Genomic DNA, 21,064 nt, shown 5'->3' with positions numbered 1-21,064 from the left:
TAGTAGTAATTTGAGATAAAATAATGTGAAACAGCCTCACAGTTTATAGGTTTACATTAATGACTCCCATCTCTTCACTATTTACAAAATTCTTATGGCCATAACTAATGGCACAGTTTCTTTTTTAAGTAATGTCTGAAACATTCCATGTGTATTTTCATCCCTCTAAGCAACTTTCTGGGGACACTTTTTTTTAATTCCATTAATGACAACACTATCAGAGGAAATCATCATGTCGCTCTGTGTTTTAGAGTGTGTGTTATTTAAAGACTGCTTAACACTGCCATCTTGTTGCATTGGAATGATTGTTCTCCTTGTATTACATCTGTAGCATTTACATCACTGCCCTCAAATGAGTTATGTAGGCATCGAGATTGTTATGTGCTATTTTAACTGCTAGCTCATATAAGCCTCCTGTCTTTTCTGATTATTGGTTTGTGCTTTGGGCGAAATGGATACTGAATCAAAAGAGAATGTGCAAGACACAAAGGCTCGGATCTGCCAAGGTGTTGCTCATTTTAATTCCTAATGCTCTTTGGGAAGCATTTTATTCTACTCACTTTGGATAGAGATTTAGTGACTGACTTCAGTACTGACATTAAGGAAGACCACTGGGCACCTGGGCGGCTCAGTCAGTTAAGCATCTGACTCTTGATTTCAGCTCAGGTCATGATCCCAGGATCATGGGATTGAGCCCCACATCTCTCTCCCTTCCTCTGCCCTTCTCCCCTGTTCACATGTGCTCTCCCTCTAAAATAAGGAAGAACACTGACTTAGGGGAGATTTCAAACAGATTTCATCTCGTCTTTTTCCATTTATATTCTATGAAAGATAAGGCACCTCAGGCTCCTGGTGGCTCAGTTGGTTGGGCTTCTGACTCTTGATTTCAGCTCAGACCATGATCTCATGGCTTTTATGTTCCAGCCCCACCTCGGGCTCCATGCTAATAGCACACAGAGTCTACTTGAGATGCTTACTCCCTTCCCTCTGCCCTTCTTCTGCCTGTGCAATCTCTTTCTCAAGATAAATAAATAAACTTAAAAAAGGTACCTTAAGAAAGAGGTTTTCATATATATATGAACTGGTAGGATGATTATGTTGAAGGAGAAGGAAACTGAGAAGATTGGGATTCAGATCCTGCCTCAACTGCGTAATCTTGGGAATGTCACTATATTTAAAAAAAAAAAAAAAACAAACTTGTCTCATATGCAAATACAAAATGAAACTGTTGATGCTCTCTTGCTTTGGATTATTATGGGAATTAAATTAGTTAATGTACACTAAGGTATTTTGTGTATGGTAAAACTCCATACAAATATTAGTCAACTCCCTCAAGTGAAGATTTACTGCTACTCAAGGACATTTCTGTTGAGAGCACAGCTTTCATAAAGAAGCCGTAGAACTCACACTTGATGGAAGGCAGCTGTAGAACAGATTGAAAAGAATCCAAGAAACAAATTACTCCATTGTTTGCATCAAGATAACCAACAGCGATAAATCAGCTACATTCATTCCCATGCACCTGCAAATAAAAATGAGCGGGAGGGTCCTGTGCAGGAACTCTCACGGTGGAAAGAAAATCAGCCCAGAGCGCTGTTGAGAAGCTCTCACGACTTCGGACGAGACAGGCGGATTTCACGATGCTTATGTAAGGAAATATGTCTGTCTTATATCACCATAGGCAGTAACTTTTTCAATTAAGTAGAGATAAATTCTTAGAATTTAAAAATTTTAATGACAAATATATGTCTTCTCTAATACTAGTCGAGAGACTGGTATTAGATGACCAAATATCAACTTAAAATTGATAAAAGTATGATTATTGTTTTGTTTAAAAAACATGGAATATTGCTTATGTATAAAATGTATTAAGTATACTAGCCTATTAAGCCCCAGGGAAGAAAGTGGAAAGAGAGAAGTACTGTGTCCTTAATGGAGAAAAGTCCCCAAGAAATGCAGGTGAGTAAAAGAAGTCAGGGAAGAGAGCAAACCCTTACATGTGGGAAAGTCCCAGGTCTCTGAATTGAAACTTGAGCAATGGTATCTTTTTTAAATTTTTTTAATATTTTACTTATTTCTGAGAGAGAGAGAGTGAGCAGGGGAGGGTCAGAGAGAGAGGGAGATACAGAATCTGAATCAGGCTCCGGGCTCTGAGCTCTCAGCACAGAGCCTGACGCGGGGCTCAACCCCTGAACCGTGAGAACGTGACCTAGGCCAAAGTCAGATGCTCAACTGACTGAGCCACCGAGGCACCCCTTGAGTGATGGTATCTTTCCCCATCATGAGACCCTTATCATAGCATTGTCACAGGGGAGCCACTCATAGTCCTGCTGCATTATAAACTGCATTATTAATTTCATTTACATCAGTATTGTCTGTATTTGAAAAAGTTGTTTTTAATTATTAAATAGTTATTAAATCCATAGCAATTAGCAAAATTGATTCTGTTGAAATTAATTAAGCCTTTTCTTTATTTGTTTACTAATTTATTTAACAAATAAGCCTATACATTGTGCCAGGTATTAGACATGATTTAAAATCTCACAAGTGGCTTTCAATTTAAGTACCATTGGTGAGAGCATTGTGCCTGCAGCCCAACCCTACTTAGCAACATCCACAGATTTCTCTAGAGCGCATGACAAACTGAACTTATTATGCTGTTTGTTGCTATTATTTCAATTACGTGGTTTCCTCACCTCTACTCCATCTGGTTTAGTCTCTTCGTCATACCAAATACTTAAGAGTTCCTCATATGACTGGCTCATAATGGCAAGAAATAAAAGAAAGGAGGAAGAGAGCCCAAATTAAAAAGATTAGAAAATTAAAAAATAATGTTATCTTGAGTGACAAAGAAGTAGATTCTGAATATGATTCAAAAGGAATTTCAGAAAATATATGGGCAACAGAGTACAGCATAATTGGAATAAGGGTAGCATCTTCCACATTGCCTAAAAAGTTATCTTCATGTTGTATAGCATATTTTTAATATTTGATAAAACCTTGTTGTAACAATGGAGCTATATGGCCATGTGATATGCTGTCTGAGGACCTGTGGGAATTTATAGATTCAAAGTCAGGATCAGTACTCTCTCTTAGAACGTAGCTGTCGTTTTGTTAGAACTTTTCATTTTGCGAAGAACAGAGACACAAGGTTTCCTGGTTAATGGAAGTTTTATGGTGAAGTTACCCAGGAAAGTAAGGGAACAAAATCGGAAGGAAGGAAGGAGGGAAGGAGGGGAGGAGGAAGGGGGGAGGGAAAAGGAAGGAAAGATCTAGAATACATTGCATCAGGGGCGCCTGGGTAGCTTAGTCGGTTAAGCGTCCGACTTTCGCTTAGGTCATGATCTCGCGGTTCGTGGGTTCGAGCCCCACGTCGGGCTCTGTGCTGACTGCCAGCTCAGAGCCTGGGGCTTATTTCAGAGTCTGTGTCTCCCTCTCTCTCTCAACCTCCCCTGCTCATGCTGTCTCTCTCTCTCTCTCCTAGAAATAAATTTTAAAAAAATATTTAAAAAAAAATAGAATACATTGCATCAGGGGTGCCTGGGTGGCTCAGTCAGTTAAGTGTCCGACTTCAGCTCAGGTCATGATCTCACGGTTCATGGGTTTGAGCCCCGCGTCGGGCTCTGTGCTGACAGCTAGCTCAGAGCCTGGAGCCTATTTCAGATTCTGTATCTCCCTCTCTCTCTGACCCTCCCCTGCTCGCTCGCGCTCTCTCTTGCTCTCTCTCAGAAATAAAAACAAACATGAAAAAAAAAAGTTAGAATACATTGCATCAGACTGGTGGTAGTCTGCTCTTCACCTCTCTCTTCTGCACTCCCCCATCACTATCCACTGTGTATGATCCCTCTTCTGGCCCCTGTTTATCTTCTCTGAGTCATTCACTTCTATATTGGTCTATTCATTTCAGATAGGTCATATTCTGACCTCCTGAGAGACTGTCAAGTTTTTGTCAAGTCATTCTCTGGTATAAAGCATCTACCCTATGCCAAGGCTATTGGTGTCAAACATACTGACAGCCAGGCAGGCAGTTTGTGGGGGAAGCACTACCACTTGCACAGGCAGGCACTGTGAGACTCCTAAGAAGGGAAGCAGTGTGGTAACAGCGAAGTATAAATATGAAAAACCGAGCTTTGAGGCCTTTGTGGCAATATGAAGGAACAGCATGATGGAGGAGGTTTGTAATTCAAAGGCAAGGTTTCCCTTACATCTGGTGCCAGTTGAAGCAGGAGAATGGCTAATAACCTTAGTTTGCCTTTACAATAGGAAAAAATTTAGAGTGAAACCAAACCATGGAAAAAGAGGCCCAAGATTAGTTATCTATGAGTTGTTAAAGTTGCTCCCATCTTGTCAAAGTGACATTATCACAACTATAAATTCAAAAGTGAAAGCAGTCATCATTTGTAATAGATTTTTTTCCCCTCAGTTTTCCATATTCCCATTTATTCTTATTCATATAACCTTATATCACTTATAGCTCCTGCACTGCCAAGTTCATGGTATTTTCCACGTTTCTAGGTAATCCTTACAAAGTAGACCATGACCGCTTGCTGTTGGTGTAATAACGCAGTAGGAAAAAGAATGATGAAGTGTATTTTCTTACGAAGTAAGAAAGTGAGAAATTTTTCTTACACCGAAATGGGGTTGAACCTTGAATGCTAATGTAGACTCTCTCCATGGCAGAGTTCAGGGCTCTTCTGACGTGCCAGGTTCTTTACACTGGCCACAGAACTTCAGGGGACAAGTCTGGGAGGAACCAGAGAGCCAACAGGGGACCGCATCCACTTACTTCTGTTTTCGATTGTGCAGACATTCATTGTGTTGTTCATTTGCCAGTTTGATATCAAAATGAAAGTAACCTATGTTAGATCTAAGACTTAATCTTCAAACCCAGACCAACCTTCGTAGTTTAGCCCTACTTACTTTTAAGTTATTTTAAAGCCTCCGTTATTCTCTGCAGTTATTGTACCTTAATTGACTTAACTACCCTTCATTACAGATATTTTCATTGTTTCTAATTACTCATCTGTGTTAAGCTCATGGTAAATAAAAGTATAGTGAAGTCTCTTTTAGCATTTATTTCCATTTAGTAAATTTCCTAAGAATAAATTTTAGAAATGAGACTTTGGATATGATATGTCCAAATGGCCAGATTTCATCCCAAAAGGAAATTATACCAATTTAAATTCTTACTAGAATTAGAGACTGTACGAGTATCACTGTATCTGTATGTCTTTAAATATGATTTTCATTTGGTACCACTCTTATTCTGTCCATCTGTTTCCCATACTTAGGGTATATATAATCTAGCCAACATAACCAATAAATGGTTTAGAATACCCTGTTTTATATACAAATATATATACATTAATTCATTTAAAAAGAGGCTTTTAGCTCCAAATATCTAACACTATTGAAATTTGCCCATATCTGTGATTCGTCTCAAAGATTCTAAAGGTTTTCTTTTCACCAGCAAATGATAACAAAAGATTAAATAGATGATCTTTTTCAACTTTCCTTTATGTGACAGTCCTCTGCGGGAAAATTGTGAAACAAAAATAGGAAAAATAAAAGGCTAGACAATGGAAATCATGTAGGGCCAGGATCTTCAACCTGGTCTGCATACTGCAAGCTGGGGAGCCATACTTTTCTAAAATTACTCAATTATACGTGTGTTAGAATTTAAATGCTATGTTGCCACCCTTGACGGAAGTTTATTTTATATTGGATTATTATGTAGGAATCATGCTAGTACACAAAAATTAAAGTGAAAAGTAATGAGTCAGGTTTTTTAAAAAATTTTTTTAACATTTATTTTTGAGAGACCGAGCATGAGCAGAGGACGGCAGAGAGAGAAAGGGAGATATAGAATCCGAAGCAGGCTCCAGGCTCTCAGCTGTCGAGCCCAGAGCCTGACACGGGGCTCAAACTCACAAGCCATGAGATCATGGCCTGAGCCAAAATAGGCTGCGTAACCAGCTGAGCCACCCAGGCGCCCCAATAATGAGTCAGGTTTTTAACAGTAGGTTTTCCTATTGCTTTGATGGAATGTCCAAAAGATAAAATTTCTCATGGGTTGGGTTACTTGTAAATTGACATCATCCTGGCCCTCTGAATGATTGGCATTGTTTACTTCTCCTCAGATGAAAGCGAAAGGGGTACGCCTTTTCTAGGTGCCCTTCTACCACCATACTCAGACTATCCCTGTAGAATCAGACCATAAATTCCTATAAAGAACTATTAATGTTAGCCCTCAAGGTTGTCCAATTTGCTTTGAAGTGATAGCTTAATGATGATCTTCAAAGAAATCACAGACCTACATCAGGAACTGGAGACATCATCACGCTTCACCCACACTTCTCAGTAGGGAACCGGCAAGGAAAGCATGTGCGATAAACCCGGTAGCAGAATGGTAGGTGTGTCGGGCAGACCACAGTAAGCTCCCCCTTCTCTTCTCCAAAATCCTACATCTTTTAGTAAACTCTGGGAAGGAGAGAAAGTTCTCTAGGTTTCTCGGTGAGTAGGAGTGGATCAATAAGATTTGAAGTTTTGCAATTCAAATACAGATTTGTATTTTCTCGCATCCCCCATATGTGAACATGAAGCAGTTCATTTCATCCCAGTAAATTAAGGAGAAATACAAAAAGAGTGTGCTGTGGAGGGAGCACGGGATGAGTTGCTCCTGGTTAATTGTGGCAAGAGTAGTTGCACCGCTTAGTTCCTTTGGTTATTTCTTTGGATATCTGATGGAGAGGCACCACACACACACACACAGAACAGGCAGAAATAGCTCTACATCTGAACTGGTTTCAGAGTGGGTGTTGAGTAGGCAAGGGAGAATCGTTCCACCTTCCGAAAGAGCTGTTCATTTCTAGATGCATCATTAACGGAAGTGCTGTGGGTTCCATGGCTGGAACAGCAAACCCATCGTTTATGCGGTCTACATATCAGGTGTCAGTCTAGTCATGCCCTTGGTACCAGTTAGTCCTCTGAGTCTGGCAAAGTGAGACCCGTTTCACCTGCTCGGAGTCTCCCACTCTGTCCGTTGCAGTGGCCTCTAAGCAGCTTCCGTTACTGTAGTCCATTTCCTGGGTTTGCTCTAGAATGTGGGGAGGTGTCCCATCAGAGTGCATGGCTCTTTCTAATCCCAACCCACACACTGATGTCAAAGTATTTTTTGTTCTTTCTCTGGAGCATTATGTTCTTCCACCGGCACTCAGCCAGGAAAACATGAGGGTATTTTGCAATAGCATTTGGAATATACATTTTTATCTTTTAGTTGGGATTTCTAGTATTTGTATTTTAAAGGTCAGGTGATGTCACAGTCTTAGTCATTAGCTGTCTACGTATTGCTGAGTGTGTACTGCCAAGTCAGAGCCTGCAGTGGTTTCCTAAAATCAGCACAAGGATGACAAGGAGTCATTCGCCCTTTTATGCACATACACGTGCATGGCCACATGGTGAAAAGCTACATCAGACCTTGCACAGAACCCACCCTAAAATACTGTCCGTTGTTCCAGAAAAAGAGATCATGCAAGCAACTTTGATAATAATGAGTGAAATTGTGAATAGAATTTTTCAGTGAATTTTAGTGATTTGAGCGTTTGTAAGCATTTTCCTCCCCAGGAACCTGCCTGCCTATCTTTTCTCCTTTCCTCTCTTTCCCTATCCTCTTTCTTACTTTCTCATTTTAAGATCTTCAGAACTCAAAAGACTATTTGATTGCTGGGAAATGAAGATGAAGGATTATTGGTCAGGGGATCTCTACTGCTGTTTTCTACTCACAGTTCAGTGCAGAGGCCTCATTTATGTCCATAGAGAACATCAGTATGAACTAGAGATTGGGATTTAAGAAAACAGTGGCAAGAGATACAAAACTGGCCATTCTTTTGGCAAACACTTAAGTCACTTTCTTTGTGCCACTCACTTATCACTGTGCATAATCTTTATGAGTTTCTTAGGGACTTTTATGTTACAGATTAGAAAACTGAGGTACAGGGTGCCCGGTTAAACATCAGTTGTTTAAGCGTCCGACTTCGGCTCAGGTCACCATCTCATGGTTCGTGGGTTCAAGCCCTGCATTGGGCTCTGTGCTGACAGCTCAGAGTCTGGAGGCCTTTTCAGATTCTGTGTCTCCCTCTCTCTCTGACCCTCCCCTGCTCACGCTGTCTCTCTCTCAGAAATAAAGAAAACATTAAAAAAAATTTTTTTTTAAGAAAACTGAGGTAAAAAGAGGTTAAGCTACTTGCCCAAAGTTACACTCCTGGTAAGTAACAGAACTGAGGTACAAAACCATACAGCCTGACTTTAGGCCCTGTGCCCTTAACCTTTGTGTTGCGCTGCCTCGGATGAGAGTCCAGGACAGTAAAAGAGGGAGGATATTCAGATAGGACAGTACAGAGCCCTTAGGTGATAATGATATAAATGAGGAAGATGAAAATGCATTGAGAAGGGAGAATTTCAGACAGGTGAATGGGTGGCATCTGTACCCACAAGGGAGGGAAAGACTTCAACGAAGCAGCACTGTCATCTTACACACTTAGTCACTTGTGTCCTGTCACTTTTGGCACATTTTTGTTGGAAAGAAGTCATGAGTCCCTCTCACACTAAGGAGGGAGGACTGGGGAAGTACATGAACATCAGGAAACAGAGCATGGGGAGGCTAGAGTCTGCTACAGAGCCACACACACTTGAGGAGACGCACACTCGGAGTCTGAATTCTGATGGTGCTGATGCACATAGAAAAGAGTCCGATTCAAGAAATTTTGTCTAAGAAGTATAATCATGAGTTCTTACCCACACTCTGTGAACTTCTTTGCATCCATTATCTCATGTAAGCCTCAGAATAACTATTTAGAGTAGCTGTCAAGAAAATCCCTTATTTTACAGAGGAGGACACAGGCTTTGAAAAGTTAAGTTCCTAGATCACATATATCCCAGCTTCAAATCTGGGTGTCCCAACTTAGGTTTGAACGGAGGATGCCAGTCTCAGAACTCATAGTCTTAGCCGCTCCTCTATAGTTGGATTTCACGGTATAGAGGATTTAAAGAGATATGGGTAAGAAAACATTGAAGATAAACTGCAAGAGTTTAACCCATTTCGAGGGATGGTGATATTATTAAAAACAGGCACGTCATAAGAGGCACTAGTGTACACTGCCTGCCATTCAGTGTGCTAAGCACTCGGTATGCATTATCACATTGAATGTTCCAACAGCCTGCGATAATGGTGGCTATTCAGCAGATATCCAAATTCCATCAGTGGAGACAAAAGTCATTGCTAGAATAACTTACCAGGGAGCATCCATGTAGAGATTATAAATCTCTAAAATTAGAGTGTGAGGGTGATCTGGCAGTGACATCTGTCACCCCACTGGTCGCCAGGGTTGATTTGGCTGATCTGCCTGGCTAAATGGATGTCCCCTTCCTCCCTCACTGCTCCATGTGCGTCTCTCCTGTAGCTGTGCACTCAAAGAGGATGACCTTCCTGGATAGAGGAGGGCTGATCTTCCATCAAGGGTATGTGAGAATTGCACACCTATTAGAACCCCCAAACAAGCTGTCAGGATCCGTTTGTAGGAGAACATAGTGTGGTCTAGATTCTAAGACTCCACACACATCCAAGTGAGATACTGCATGTGGCAATCTGTGTTTCTTTTAAAACATAATTAAAATTAGATGAGATGTTTAAGAGACAAACGACAGGCCCCACAAGAGAACCTTTTCTAAGGTTCTAACCTATATTTAGAGGTTGAGAGGAGAAAGATACACTTAAAAAGCAATGAAGACCTATACATCGGAGAGATCAGATGGAGATATAACTGTAAAAGCAAAGGGTAAGGAGAAGAAAAAGGTTGTCATCAATATTAACCACCAGAGAGTAATCAAAGAACCTCATAATCAAGGCAAGTTCAATGAATTTGGAGGTTAGGAGGTCTGACTTTTGGGTGAGCAGATTCAGGAAAACAGAGCCCTGCAAGAGTCCACTGCACAGAGGTAGACAGGCAAGCTGGGCTGTGAATATAAGAGTGGGTAGTGAGGATGTAGAGTTCACCAGTATAAACTTCTCTGTACTTGCAAATGAACTGGTATTAGTAATATGAGAGCATTTGAACAGCTGAGTAGCAGTGATCTTGTGTGTTATAAACAGAAGGGAAGGTTCAAGTCAGAAGCAACTGTAAATGGCAGAAAAAGACAGACTGATGGAATGTGACCTGAGAGGAGACAGAAGGCAAAGGAGAAGGAGGTGCAGGTCCTTAGAAAAGGCAAGAGACCTGTTTACAATGGAGGTAGGAGAAGAACTGAAAGAAACTAAAAGAAAATCTCGAAAAACGGAGGTTCAGTAGGTTCGTTTTTCTTCTTAAAGAAGGACCCAAATTCATCATAGTGAGAAAGCAGAGGAAAAGATGTCAGTACTAGAAGATAGTAATAAATATTTTAATTAATGGAAGGAACAGTTGACCAAAGTTTATTGAATGCCTACTCTGAAATAAGCAGAGAATTCAGTAGAAAAGACCTTACAAGATTGTTTTTTTAAAAAAAATGTTTAACATTTATTTTTGAGAGACAGAGAAAGACAAGGAGACACAGAATCCAAAGCAGGCTCCTGGTCCGAGCTGTCAGCACAGAGCCCAATATGGGGCTTGAACCCACGCACCACGAGATCATGTTCTGAGCCAGTCAGATGCTTAACAGAATGAGCCTCCCAGGTGCCCCTGAAAGAGTTTTAAAAGCACAATTCGGGACCCAATGAGAAGATATGGCATGAACTTTTAATAGAACCAAGCAGCATGGTTCCATAATTTTGCCCGGTGGTGATTGAAGGCAGTTAAATTCCCACTGCACAGGGCTGGAAACTGAAACAGAATGGCAGATAAGCATGGATGAAAGAAAGTTGGATTTTAGAGGCCAACAAAGAGTTTTGGCATGGTCTACACCCACCAATTGATGAAGGTAAATGAATACTGAGAAGAGTTTAAAGTCTAAGGATTGTGACTTAGGTGTGGGGGAAATTACAGGAAATGAGGAAACAAAATGCTTGTTATCAGAAAAGGAATGCTCTAAGTCTGAGACTTTAAAATAGTTCCAAATCAAGCAAACTACAGAGTGCCCTCTCTGCACTTTCAGAGGCTAAATAAAGAACTATGAAGCCAAAGTATTATATGGGCCAGAAGTTAAAAATAAATGATTGTGGCAGAGGATGTGAGGGGTGGAGAATACGACTGACCGTGTCAAATGGTGACGACAAGGTGGAGTGTTTATGGTAGAGGTCATAAACAGCAGCAAGGACAGGGCTTCCATGTTAAGGTTCAAACACAGCGGTCGATAGAAGTAGAATATGAGTCTAAAAATGACAATGGGGGCAAGAATGTTTTGGGGACGGGTTATGGCTTTATGGGCAATTGCAGTTTTAATTAAGGTAAAGAATTGAAAGGTCAACTTGAGAGTCAATCTAAGACCAGAGGACACTTTGCTTTACAATAGAACTAAGAGGCAAAGTTATCAGGGAGTGACTGAGACATAAGTAAGGGCACACAGCAGGAAGGGAAGGTGTTAGTTGGAATCAGATATAGGCATTGTTCCCTGCTTACATCTATGCTATCACGTCTTTACAAATGACCCTTCTAATTCTTAAAATTATCTGTAAGGCATTATCCCCATTTTATTTAAAAAAAAAAAAAAATCTGGTTGGCTTAGTCAGTTAAACATCGACTCTTGATCCTGGCTGAGGTCCTGACCTCATCATCTTGGGATTGAGCCCCACATTGGGCTTTTCCCTGGCAACATGGAACCTGTTTGGGATTCTCCCTCTCTCTCCTCTCCCCCACTCTAACTTATTCTCTCTCTCTCTCTCAAAATAAATAAATAACCACTTAAAAAATAAATATCTAGTTTTAAGATTTGAATCTTGTCCTGACTACAGATTCTAAGGTCTTCCTACCACAACTTAGTGACACTCAATAGTCTCAAAAGTGTTACTATAGCTTTCAAGAACTAACTAGAAATCTTGTCTTCTATGAGGTGGGTATAAAATACAATGTGTTTTTTTAATTGAGGTATAATTGACCTATAACATTAGTTTCAGGTATACAACATGATTTGGTATTAAATATCGTCACCATATATTATTTGCAAATGTCTGTTGTCAAGAGAACCTTTAAGACCTACTCTCTTAGCTTTCACACATGTGATACAGTAATAACTATGTTCACCGTGCTGTACAGTACATCTGATGACTTATTTTGTTACTGTAAATGTGTACCTTTTGACCCATTTCAATCCCCCATACTCTGTGCCCAGCAAGCACAAATCTGTTCTCTGTATCTATGAGCTCTGTTTTTTTGTTTTGATTGCACATATAAGGTCATATGGTATTTGTCTTTCTCTGACTTACTTAGCATAATGCCCTCAAGGTCCATCTGTATGATAACAAATGACAAAAATCCCTTCTTTTTTAAGGCTGAGTCCTGTTCCTCTGTGTATGTGTGGTGTGTTTGCACACACCATGTTTTCTTTATCCATTCATCCATCAGTAGGCGCTTAGGTTGCTTTTGTGTCCTGACTGTTGTAAGTAATGCTGCAGTGAACATGCAGGTGCATGTATCTTTACAAGTTAATGTTTTTGTTTTCTTTAGATAAATACCCAGAAGTTGGATTACCAAATCATATGATAGTTTGGGTTTTAATTTTTTGAGGAACTTCCATCCTGTTGTCCAAAGTGGCTTTGCCAATTTACACCCCCACCAGCAGTACCCAAGTGTTCTCTTTTTTCTCCACATCCCCACCAGCCCTCATTATTTCTTATCTTTTTGATGGTAGCCATTCCGACAGGTGGGAGTTGATATCTCATTATGGCTTCAATTTCCTTGATTATGGATTCGTATTTCCCTGATGATTAGCGATGTTGAACACCTGTTCATGTACCTGTCAGCCATCTATGTGTCTCCCTTAGGGAAATGTCTGTTTAGATCCTCTGACCATTTTTTAATTAGACAATTTTTTTTTTGTTGTTGTTGTTGACCTGTACACACAGCTCTCTTGAATTATATTCAGACCTAAAATATTCTATGTGAGCTTCACAGCTAATCCTGTATATTTAAATCTTAATTTTTTTTCAAGAAAAACATCATGGCTCCTTTTCCTTCATGACATTAAGGAGCTTCCAAATAGCTCCTTAATGCTTCAAGATGAGCACATTGAATTTCTGCGACTCTACCCTAAAACATTAAGTTAATACTTATATTGCATTATTTTTCAGGTGTGAGAATGAAACCAAATTCAAAACAGAAGAAGTATTTTGGGCTTACAATTTCTGCCCTACGCCATACTCCTGGACTGCACTTCTGGGCCTTATTTTATATCTTGTTTTCTTCGCACCTGGTAAACAAAGGCTTTGTGTTTTTGTGTTAAAGTATCTCTTTTTAGAGGACACAAACTACTTTTTTTCAGATTCTTTGTAAAGTACTGAAACTTCCAATTTTTCTCAGGAATGGGACCAATGCCTTGGACTGTGAATTCTGAAATATATCCCCTTTGGGCAAGAAGTACAGGAAATGCATGTTCATCTGGAATAAACTGGATGTTCAACGTGTTGGTTTCACTGACGTTTTTACACACAGCAGAGTATCTTACATATTATGGTAAGAGAATATTTTTTCCATCTATAGTTTCATTTTTATTTTTCCTACTTTTTTAATATGTATTATCATTTGTGTTTGAAAGAGTAGATGGTTATATTTTTGCTATTCTAAGTATCTCTCTGTGGCTTTGTCATTCCCCAAAGGCCTTGAAAATGCATCTGGGGAAAGAGAAGAGGAATTTCTTACTTAGAAAGAAAGCTTGTCTTACTTAGAAAGAAAGCTGCTTGTCTCTCAGTGCTTTATAGCCTTCACCCTGTCCAATCCACACATCTCTTAGCTGTCACCCCAGTGGGAAATCTTCACCAAGGAAGAGACATAACGTAAGATGGTAGAAGAGATGCAGGCAGGGAATCTAAGGGCCAGTGTTGAAGATATCTCATGATGGAGATGGAGTCGTGTCCAAGTAGCTCCCCCAAGTCATGCTGTGATGTATGCCTTCCACTAGATCACCTATGCTGTTCAGGCCACGGCATGGTAATTGCAGTGTCCACCCAGACCAGCACTTGCCAGTGCCAAAAGCATAAACCTGACGGAGGTGTTTATGTGAAAATGTGTGGACCATATTCAAAACAATATTAGGAAGTGGCTTTCAGGAAAAAACTTTAAGAAGCTACTTCAAGTCCATTTTTACTAAAATGAAAAGTTTTTCTCTTTAGCAAGAGAATTTCTTCATTGTCCATGAGCCAGTAGTTTGTAATTGGATTTTAAATGATGGAATATCACAAGATATTCCCATAAGTCGCTGTATGTATATGGAGTGTCTGTTGCTTAGACCATTCTCTGATCCCCTCCCCATCATTCATCCCACCCCATCCCATGCTTTGGGCACTACATTCCTTTTTGCAAGAACACACACCCCATGGTTGGACCATAAATCGATGGAGCTTAGGCCTGGGTTGCCATTGTATTCCCAGTGCCTTCCAGGGCCTCGTCTTCACTTGATACGCACTCAGAAGTGTTTGTCAAATGAATAAATTCACGGATGAATTTTGAATATGAGGAAACATACTAATCTATTCTTCCTTTCTCCTGAACATGATGTATTAGTACTAACTTCTGTTATCTTTATAAAACTCTGGTCTCTCCCAGGGAACATTTAGAAATTTAGAGGTTGCAGGGTTGGTTCAATATTTGCAGATCAATCAATGTGATATATTGCATTAACAGAAATTTAGAAACATTTTATTAAAAAAGGAAATGCACCAGCACTTTAAAATGGATACATATTTAGTATATTCAGTTTTAGCCCATTGGCAATTAAAGTTTGTTATGTAAATTCAGAAACTTCTCTTTTTGATACTGTAAATATTTGTACAATAAGTATTTACCCACATATGCTAGTTCTTGACAATGCTTAATTTTTTGTTTGTTTTAGAGAAATCCCAAGGAAGTATTTTTGTTTGTTTGTTTATTTTTTATTATTTTGAGGGGGTGAGGACAGAATCCGAAGTGGGCTCTGTGTTGACAGCAGAGAGCCCGACCTGGGGCTCAAGCTCACGAGCCTGCAAGATTATGACCTGAGCCAAAGTTGGTCGCTTAACCAGCTGAGCCACCCAGGGAGGTACTCCAAGGTAGTATTTTTTGTTAAGTTGTAGAACAAATGCTAAGAGTCTAGCTGGCAAGACTTTTGTTAGCAAAGCTCCTGTCTTGACTTTATGCTGCCCAGACAACAAGAGGCAACAAAAATAAAATTTAAATCAGGCATAGCGGGGCTTCTTTCAGAAATATTCATTTAGAACAAATTGGCAGCTGCCTGAGGGAAGGAGGGCTTCCCGTTATGGAATGAGTGAGCCACGGGGATGAAACGTACCGCCCAGGGCCCACGGTCAGTGGTTTTGTGATCGTGATACGTGGTGACAGATGGTAGCAACATGTGTGAGCCTGGCAGAACGTACAGAGTTACCACATCACTGTGTCGTGCACTAGAAATGAACGTGAACTGTGTCAGCTGTACTTCCATGTATGTATATATCCAATTAGAAGTCTTGCTTTGCATTAAGGCAGGTTTCTATTATGTCAGCACATTGGTCCATTAGGTCTGCTGCTTGCTAAGTTTTTTCTCTGTTTTTGGATCTAAATTTTAATCACCGTGTTACTGATTTATGTAAGACACATGTTTCTATTCATGATTTAACAAACATACTCCATAACAATGTATTTCTCTTGAAATATCCATGTCTTATTTCCTCCTTTCTTATTTCATAAAACCTCAAATTTTGTTTCCTTCCTAAACTATATTGCTTAGACAAGTCTGCCTAGGACCCCATTCAGTAATGTTTATTACTAAAAATTGTCATTAAAATGTCACTACACATTGTTTGTGGAGCGCTTGTGACTACTAAATACTAAATAGATCCCTTGAAAAGCATTGTGTCAAAGTTCCTATACTGAGGTCCTGAAATTCAGTCAGGCATGGTCTTTGATTCTAATTCAATTAAATATTTGTTTAAATCTGAAACTTGACACAGGATTCTTACTAAGATTTATTTCCTTCAGAATAAAGCTGAGGAGTATCTGCGCTTAACCAATTCTGACAGACTCACTACAGACATTTTTTTTTTCCACTTGCATTCTAAGGAGAAATAAGAAAATGAGTCAAATAATGGACTTGCCCATTATTTGGAGGGCGTCACAGCCTTCCTGGCTGGCCCGTGCCTCCGTGGCTTAATGCAGTTAAGTAGAGCCCTCTTAGTCAGTTTTGGTATTTGCCTGCTTTAGATTTCTTCAGATCCTTATTTTATTTTTTTGATGTTTGTTTATTTTCAAGAAAGAGAGGGAGACTGAGGATCTGAAGCAGGCTTCAGGCTCTGAGCTAGCTGTCAGCACAGTCCGGCCTAGGTCTCGAACCCACAAACTGTGAGATCATGGCCTGAGCCAAAGTCAGACGCTCAACCAACTAAGCCACCCCAAGTGCCCCAAGAGTCATGTATTTTAACAGAATTTCCTTGATGTTATTTGGATGAGGAATCTGGGTCACAAGCAAGAAGCTATACGGCCTTTAAGAATCTTCCTGTTCCACCTCGTTGTTTTTAACCATAAGGGCAGAGCACTGACAGATTTGATTTCTTTCTATTCATGCCACTGTTCCTAAATTGTGAAACATGATGAATGTTTCCTCAACATTATATTTTATAAAGCCAAACCTAGTTTGCTCTGTTAGAGATTTTGGAGTTTAGCAGCCTGATTCAGTCTAAACTGTTTTACCATCTGCACTTATTTTTTCTGTATTGTCATCCTGATTGCCATTCTTTCTCTGTTCCTCCCTGCTAAAGATTCCATTTCTCTTCCACCACAAGCTTTACTTTTCTGTAATCAAACACAGGACCTCATCTGTTTGCATTTTCTTCCCTAAACCCCCATGTTATCCAAGAGCTAGCTTTCCCGTATCAGCCTTTGCATGAAAACATTCCCAGTTTTTCAGTCCTGCTAATCCTGTTCTGTTCTATCTGTAATAGCAACCCTTCTTCCGTAGTCATTTAGCTGCATTTGACAATGCTACCACTTTTTTCTGCAGCTAACCTCCAGAATTCTAATCGGCATATAGCATACATTTCGTTCTATTCTTTGCAGTTGGGCAGGGCAGCAGTTATTTTTTTCCCCATTAGACAGATGAGGAAAATTCTCTTAAATTCAAGAGAATTTAAGAAACTGCCTCAGGAGTTTGCCTGTGTCGCTTTGTAGATCCACATGCCTTCCTCTCACTGTAACGCTCAGCCATGCATCCCAGATGACCTAGTAGTATTTTCTGGTTATTTACCAAGTATAAGACGTAAAAAAATACATATAAGCTGGAGTATTTAACATGATCCAAACAAATGAAATAAAGGGCCCCGGTGTTTGTAAATGGAGCTGTGTTTTTCAACAGAGAACTTGACTGACATAAGTCCAGCTCCTGAGAGTTGTATGGCTTTCAGTGACTTAATCTAGCAAACTAGTCCATGATTTAGTCACCCTTGCGTATTTTTCCTGAATCTGGTACTGTACCTCTTTCCGGGCAGTTCTCCCACGTTTCCTCATTCCACAGAGCACGTTCTTACAGGTGGTCAGCTCAGCACTTTCCCTCCCGTTTTCCTTGTGCCTTGCCAAGAAGTGTTGCCGTGGGTATTCCAGAAACGGTTACATGTAGGCATGTCTTTTCAAAAGTAGTCTTCCTAATGTCTTTCCCGTTCTGTAATGATTCCTCAGAATGGGAAAAGGTTATTCAGTTCTTTAACTGCTTGCTATGCTGTTTTGCTTAAAGCTTGATTTTGAAATATGCCTTTGTCTAGTTTAGCCCTTTATTTCAGATCTGCTTGCAGATTTATTTCTAAATGCTCCAGTGTGTCGGGCACCGTACTAGGCATTGGGAACCCAGATACAAACAAGCCACAGACTCAGCCCTCGGGGAGACCAGTTTTGACATTGAAACAGAAGCGCACATCTCCCTCTCAGGCATCTCATAACCATCTCTCCTATGTCTGCTCCCAATCGGGGTTGTGAAATTGATAGAATTATAAACTAAAACAGGAGCTGCGTGGAGCCTGGATGGCTCAGGTGGTTGAGCTTCTGACTTTGGTTCAGGTAATGATCTCACGGTTTGTGAGTTCAAGCCCCGCTGCTGTCAAGTGCAGAGCCCACTTCGGATCCTCTGTCCCTCTCTCCCATTCATTCTCTCTCTGAAAAATAAATATATAAAATAGGAGCTGAGATACCATCTTTTTTTTACTTGATATGGAAACTGAGGCACAAAGAGGAGGTTAAATCACTGGAAGTCACACAACAAAATTTAAATCTAGATTTTCCAACTCCCAGTCTGGTATCCTTTCTGTCATTTGTCACATTAGTTTGTTATCTTCCTTCACCAGGTTGATCTCTATTAAACACCTTAAACTAGGCAGGAACTACACTATGGTTAGGTTCTTATATTTAAATTGAGAATTATATAAGAAAGGCCATCTTAGAAATATATAGAGAATATACACAAGGCATATATGGCTCATCCATCTAGGCTTGCTGTATTGACACTTAGAATTCTAACACAACCAGGTACTACTTAGGTCTTTGTGTTTACGCTGCATTGGCATGCATAGTCTTAGGGGAAGGCAGAATTCTCTGATCTCATGGAACTTACATTCTAGTCGAGGAACAAAACAAGTTAGTAAGCTTTATAGTATGTCAGATGGTGAGTGCTATGGACCCAAACTAGTAGACCTTGGGGGCCTAAGAGATGGAACAAAGGGACTAGTTAAGAGACTGCTGTAATAGTGCAGGTGAGAAGATTGCCTTTAGACCACAGATACCAGTGGAATGGTAAGAAGTGGTCATATTTGGATGATATTTTGAAGGTAGATCCAACAGAATTTCCTAACAGATTGGATATTGGGTGGGAGGGTAAAGGAGAAGTCAAGGTTGATCTTCTCAACTTTGGGCATGAGACATTGGAAAGCAAAGTTGCCATGTACTCCACTGAGTCAGGAATTCAGAAGCAGCGCCATTGTACGTGGTTCTAGAAATACAGGATAAGTGAGAAAGAAATTTCTCCCTCATAGTGCCTCCATTCTCGTAGACAAGACAGACACAAATGCATGCACATAATACTTCTTGGTTATTATGATGGTGGCTTCAGCAAAGTGCTGTAAAAGTACAAAGGAGAGAAAACCGTGATCTCTAGTCAATGAAGTACGGGAAAACTTCAAAGTGGAAGTTACATCTGAACCCAGTTTATCATTATTCTTGAGTTGGGCATTATATAGCTTGAGTTTAGAAAGGTAAATTGTATTATGTTCATAGAGCTAGAATAGTAGGAGTAAAGCAACCCGGTAGGGTTTTTTTGGCTCCATGTAAGACCACAGTTATGTATGATTGACCAGAAATAAAAGTCACAATCAAGTATACTTTCGAACCCAGGACTATACATATACATACATAATTATTTTCCATTGCAGGGGCCTTCTTTCTGTATGCTGGATTCGCTGCTGTGGGACTCCTTTTCATCTATGGCTGTCTTCCTGAGACCAAAGGGAAGAAATTAGAGGAAATTGAATCACTCTTTGACAACAGGTTATGTACATGTGGCGCCTCAGATTCTGATGAAGGGAGATACATTGAATATATTCGGGTGAAGGGAAGTAACTATCATCTTTCTGACAACGATGCTTCTGATGTGGAATAATTTTCAGCTGCTAATATATTTAGGTATTTAAACAAACTTGGGGAACAAAAACAGCAATTGGTGACCTCACTGCCCTGCTTTTAATCTGGTTCTTTCCACAGTCTAGTTTTGAATGACCTCATATTCTAGAATGTTTGATTAGGAGGAAGATACAACCATGATGACATTTTTTTTTCACAAACAGAAATGTGAAACAATATTTAGAGATTTTAAATTAATAATTATTGAACAAATGTATGTAACTCCTTCCTGAGATAATCTAAAATGAACATTGTATCCAGTGACTTCAGTGGTATCCTTTTTTTCCTAAGACCATATATAATTATTAGTGGCAGTAGAATCAGTGCTAAACTAGCTGAGCCGGATATGTACGATATACTTATGAAGAAGGATTCTGGGACATGATCCAAGGTGTTTTCTGTCAAAACATGGCCTGTTGGCCCTAAATTTTCCTAAGGACAAGTAGCTTATCTGTGATCAGCTGTTAGAAAGTAAATTCCATTTAAGCTTTCAGCAAATTCAAAAGTACCTCTGCAGAGGTACAGTTGTCCTGATCTCCTCTGGACTCCCCATTATTTCTCTCTCCAAGTCACATCGTGAGAGCTCTTCAGAAACTGACTCTGGTCTACGGCCATACCACCCTGAACGCACCCGATCTCGTCTGATCTCGGAAGCTAAGCAGGGTCGGGCCTGGTTAGTACTTGGATGGCAGAAACTGACTCTGCACTGGACCTTTGGAACATTATGAAAAGCAGGTCTTTAAGGCTTTATTTTCATACGTAGTTTTTGCATCAGTGATAAGTATACATTTGCACAGATAAGCTAGCAAGTTTTGATAAGTATATTTTATTGCTAGAAAGAAAGAAAACATTTTTATGGATCCCCGATTGAGTTATTAGGTATGCATCTATAAACACAAAACAGCGCCAGATCTTCAAGTGTATTTCAGGGTTTCTGTTCATGCCAAAATCACCTGATATTCACCACGCCTTCACTCATTGACCCTAGGGCCCTACTATTTGTGCCTTCATTTGTGTTCTATAAATAGCTGCTAGCAGACTATTTTCCCCTTCTTTTAATCAAATAATTTCTGAAACAAAAAAGAAAGGAAGAAAATGACAGAGAATCCTGCTGTTATATTGATGTAAGTAAATAGTGGGACTTATGTTTTCCTTAACTTTTTATTAACTCTTCATAAGGAAATCGTGACATTTCGTTACTTAATAGTACTTGTCTTTTTTTACTTTAAGAGCATAAACTTGTTTTTATTTTGCAC

General features: G+C 39.8%; 1 protein-coding gene across 1 annotated transcript in view; it reads left to right on the top strand.

Annotated features, from left to right (window-relative positions):
- Nucleotides 1-20,405, top strand: part of SLC2A13 (solute carrier family 2 member 13) — a gene marked incomplete at its 5' end in the record, with an annotated part of 304,099 nt that extends 283,694 nt beyond the window's left edge. Inside the window, 3 exons of the mRNA XM_039217667.1 lie at nucleotides 13,256-13,377; nucleotides 13,485-13,637; nucleotides 19,562-20,405. Of these exons, the coding sequence (XP_039073598.1) occupies nucleotides 13,256-13,377; nucleotides 13,485-13,637; nucleotides 19,562-19,788 (502 nt within the window). The remainder of the gene's footprint in view (nucleotides 1-13,255; nucleotides 13,378-13,484; nucleotides 13,638-19,561) is intronic.
- Nucleotides 20,406-21,064: the final 659 nt, after the last annotated feature.

The sequence above is a fragment of the Hyaena hyaena genome, unplaced genomic scaffold (genome assembly GCF_003009895.1).
Source record: "Hyaena hyaena isolate Hyena2069 unplaced genomic scaffold, ASM300989v1 scaffold_704, whole genome shotgun sequence".
NCBI classification, from domain to species: domain Eukaryota; kingdom Metazoa; phylum Chordata; class Mammalia; order Carnivora; family Hyaenidae; genus Hyaena; species Hyaena hyaena.
The sequence above is the reverse complement of the archived record's forward strand: the minus strand, read 5'-3'. Positions and strand labels throughout refer to the sequence as shown.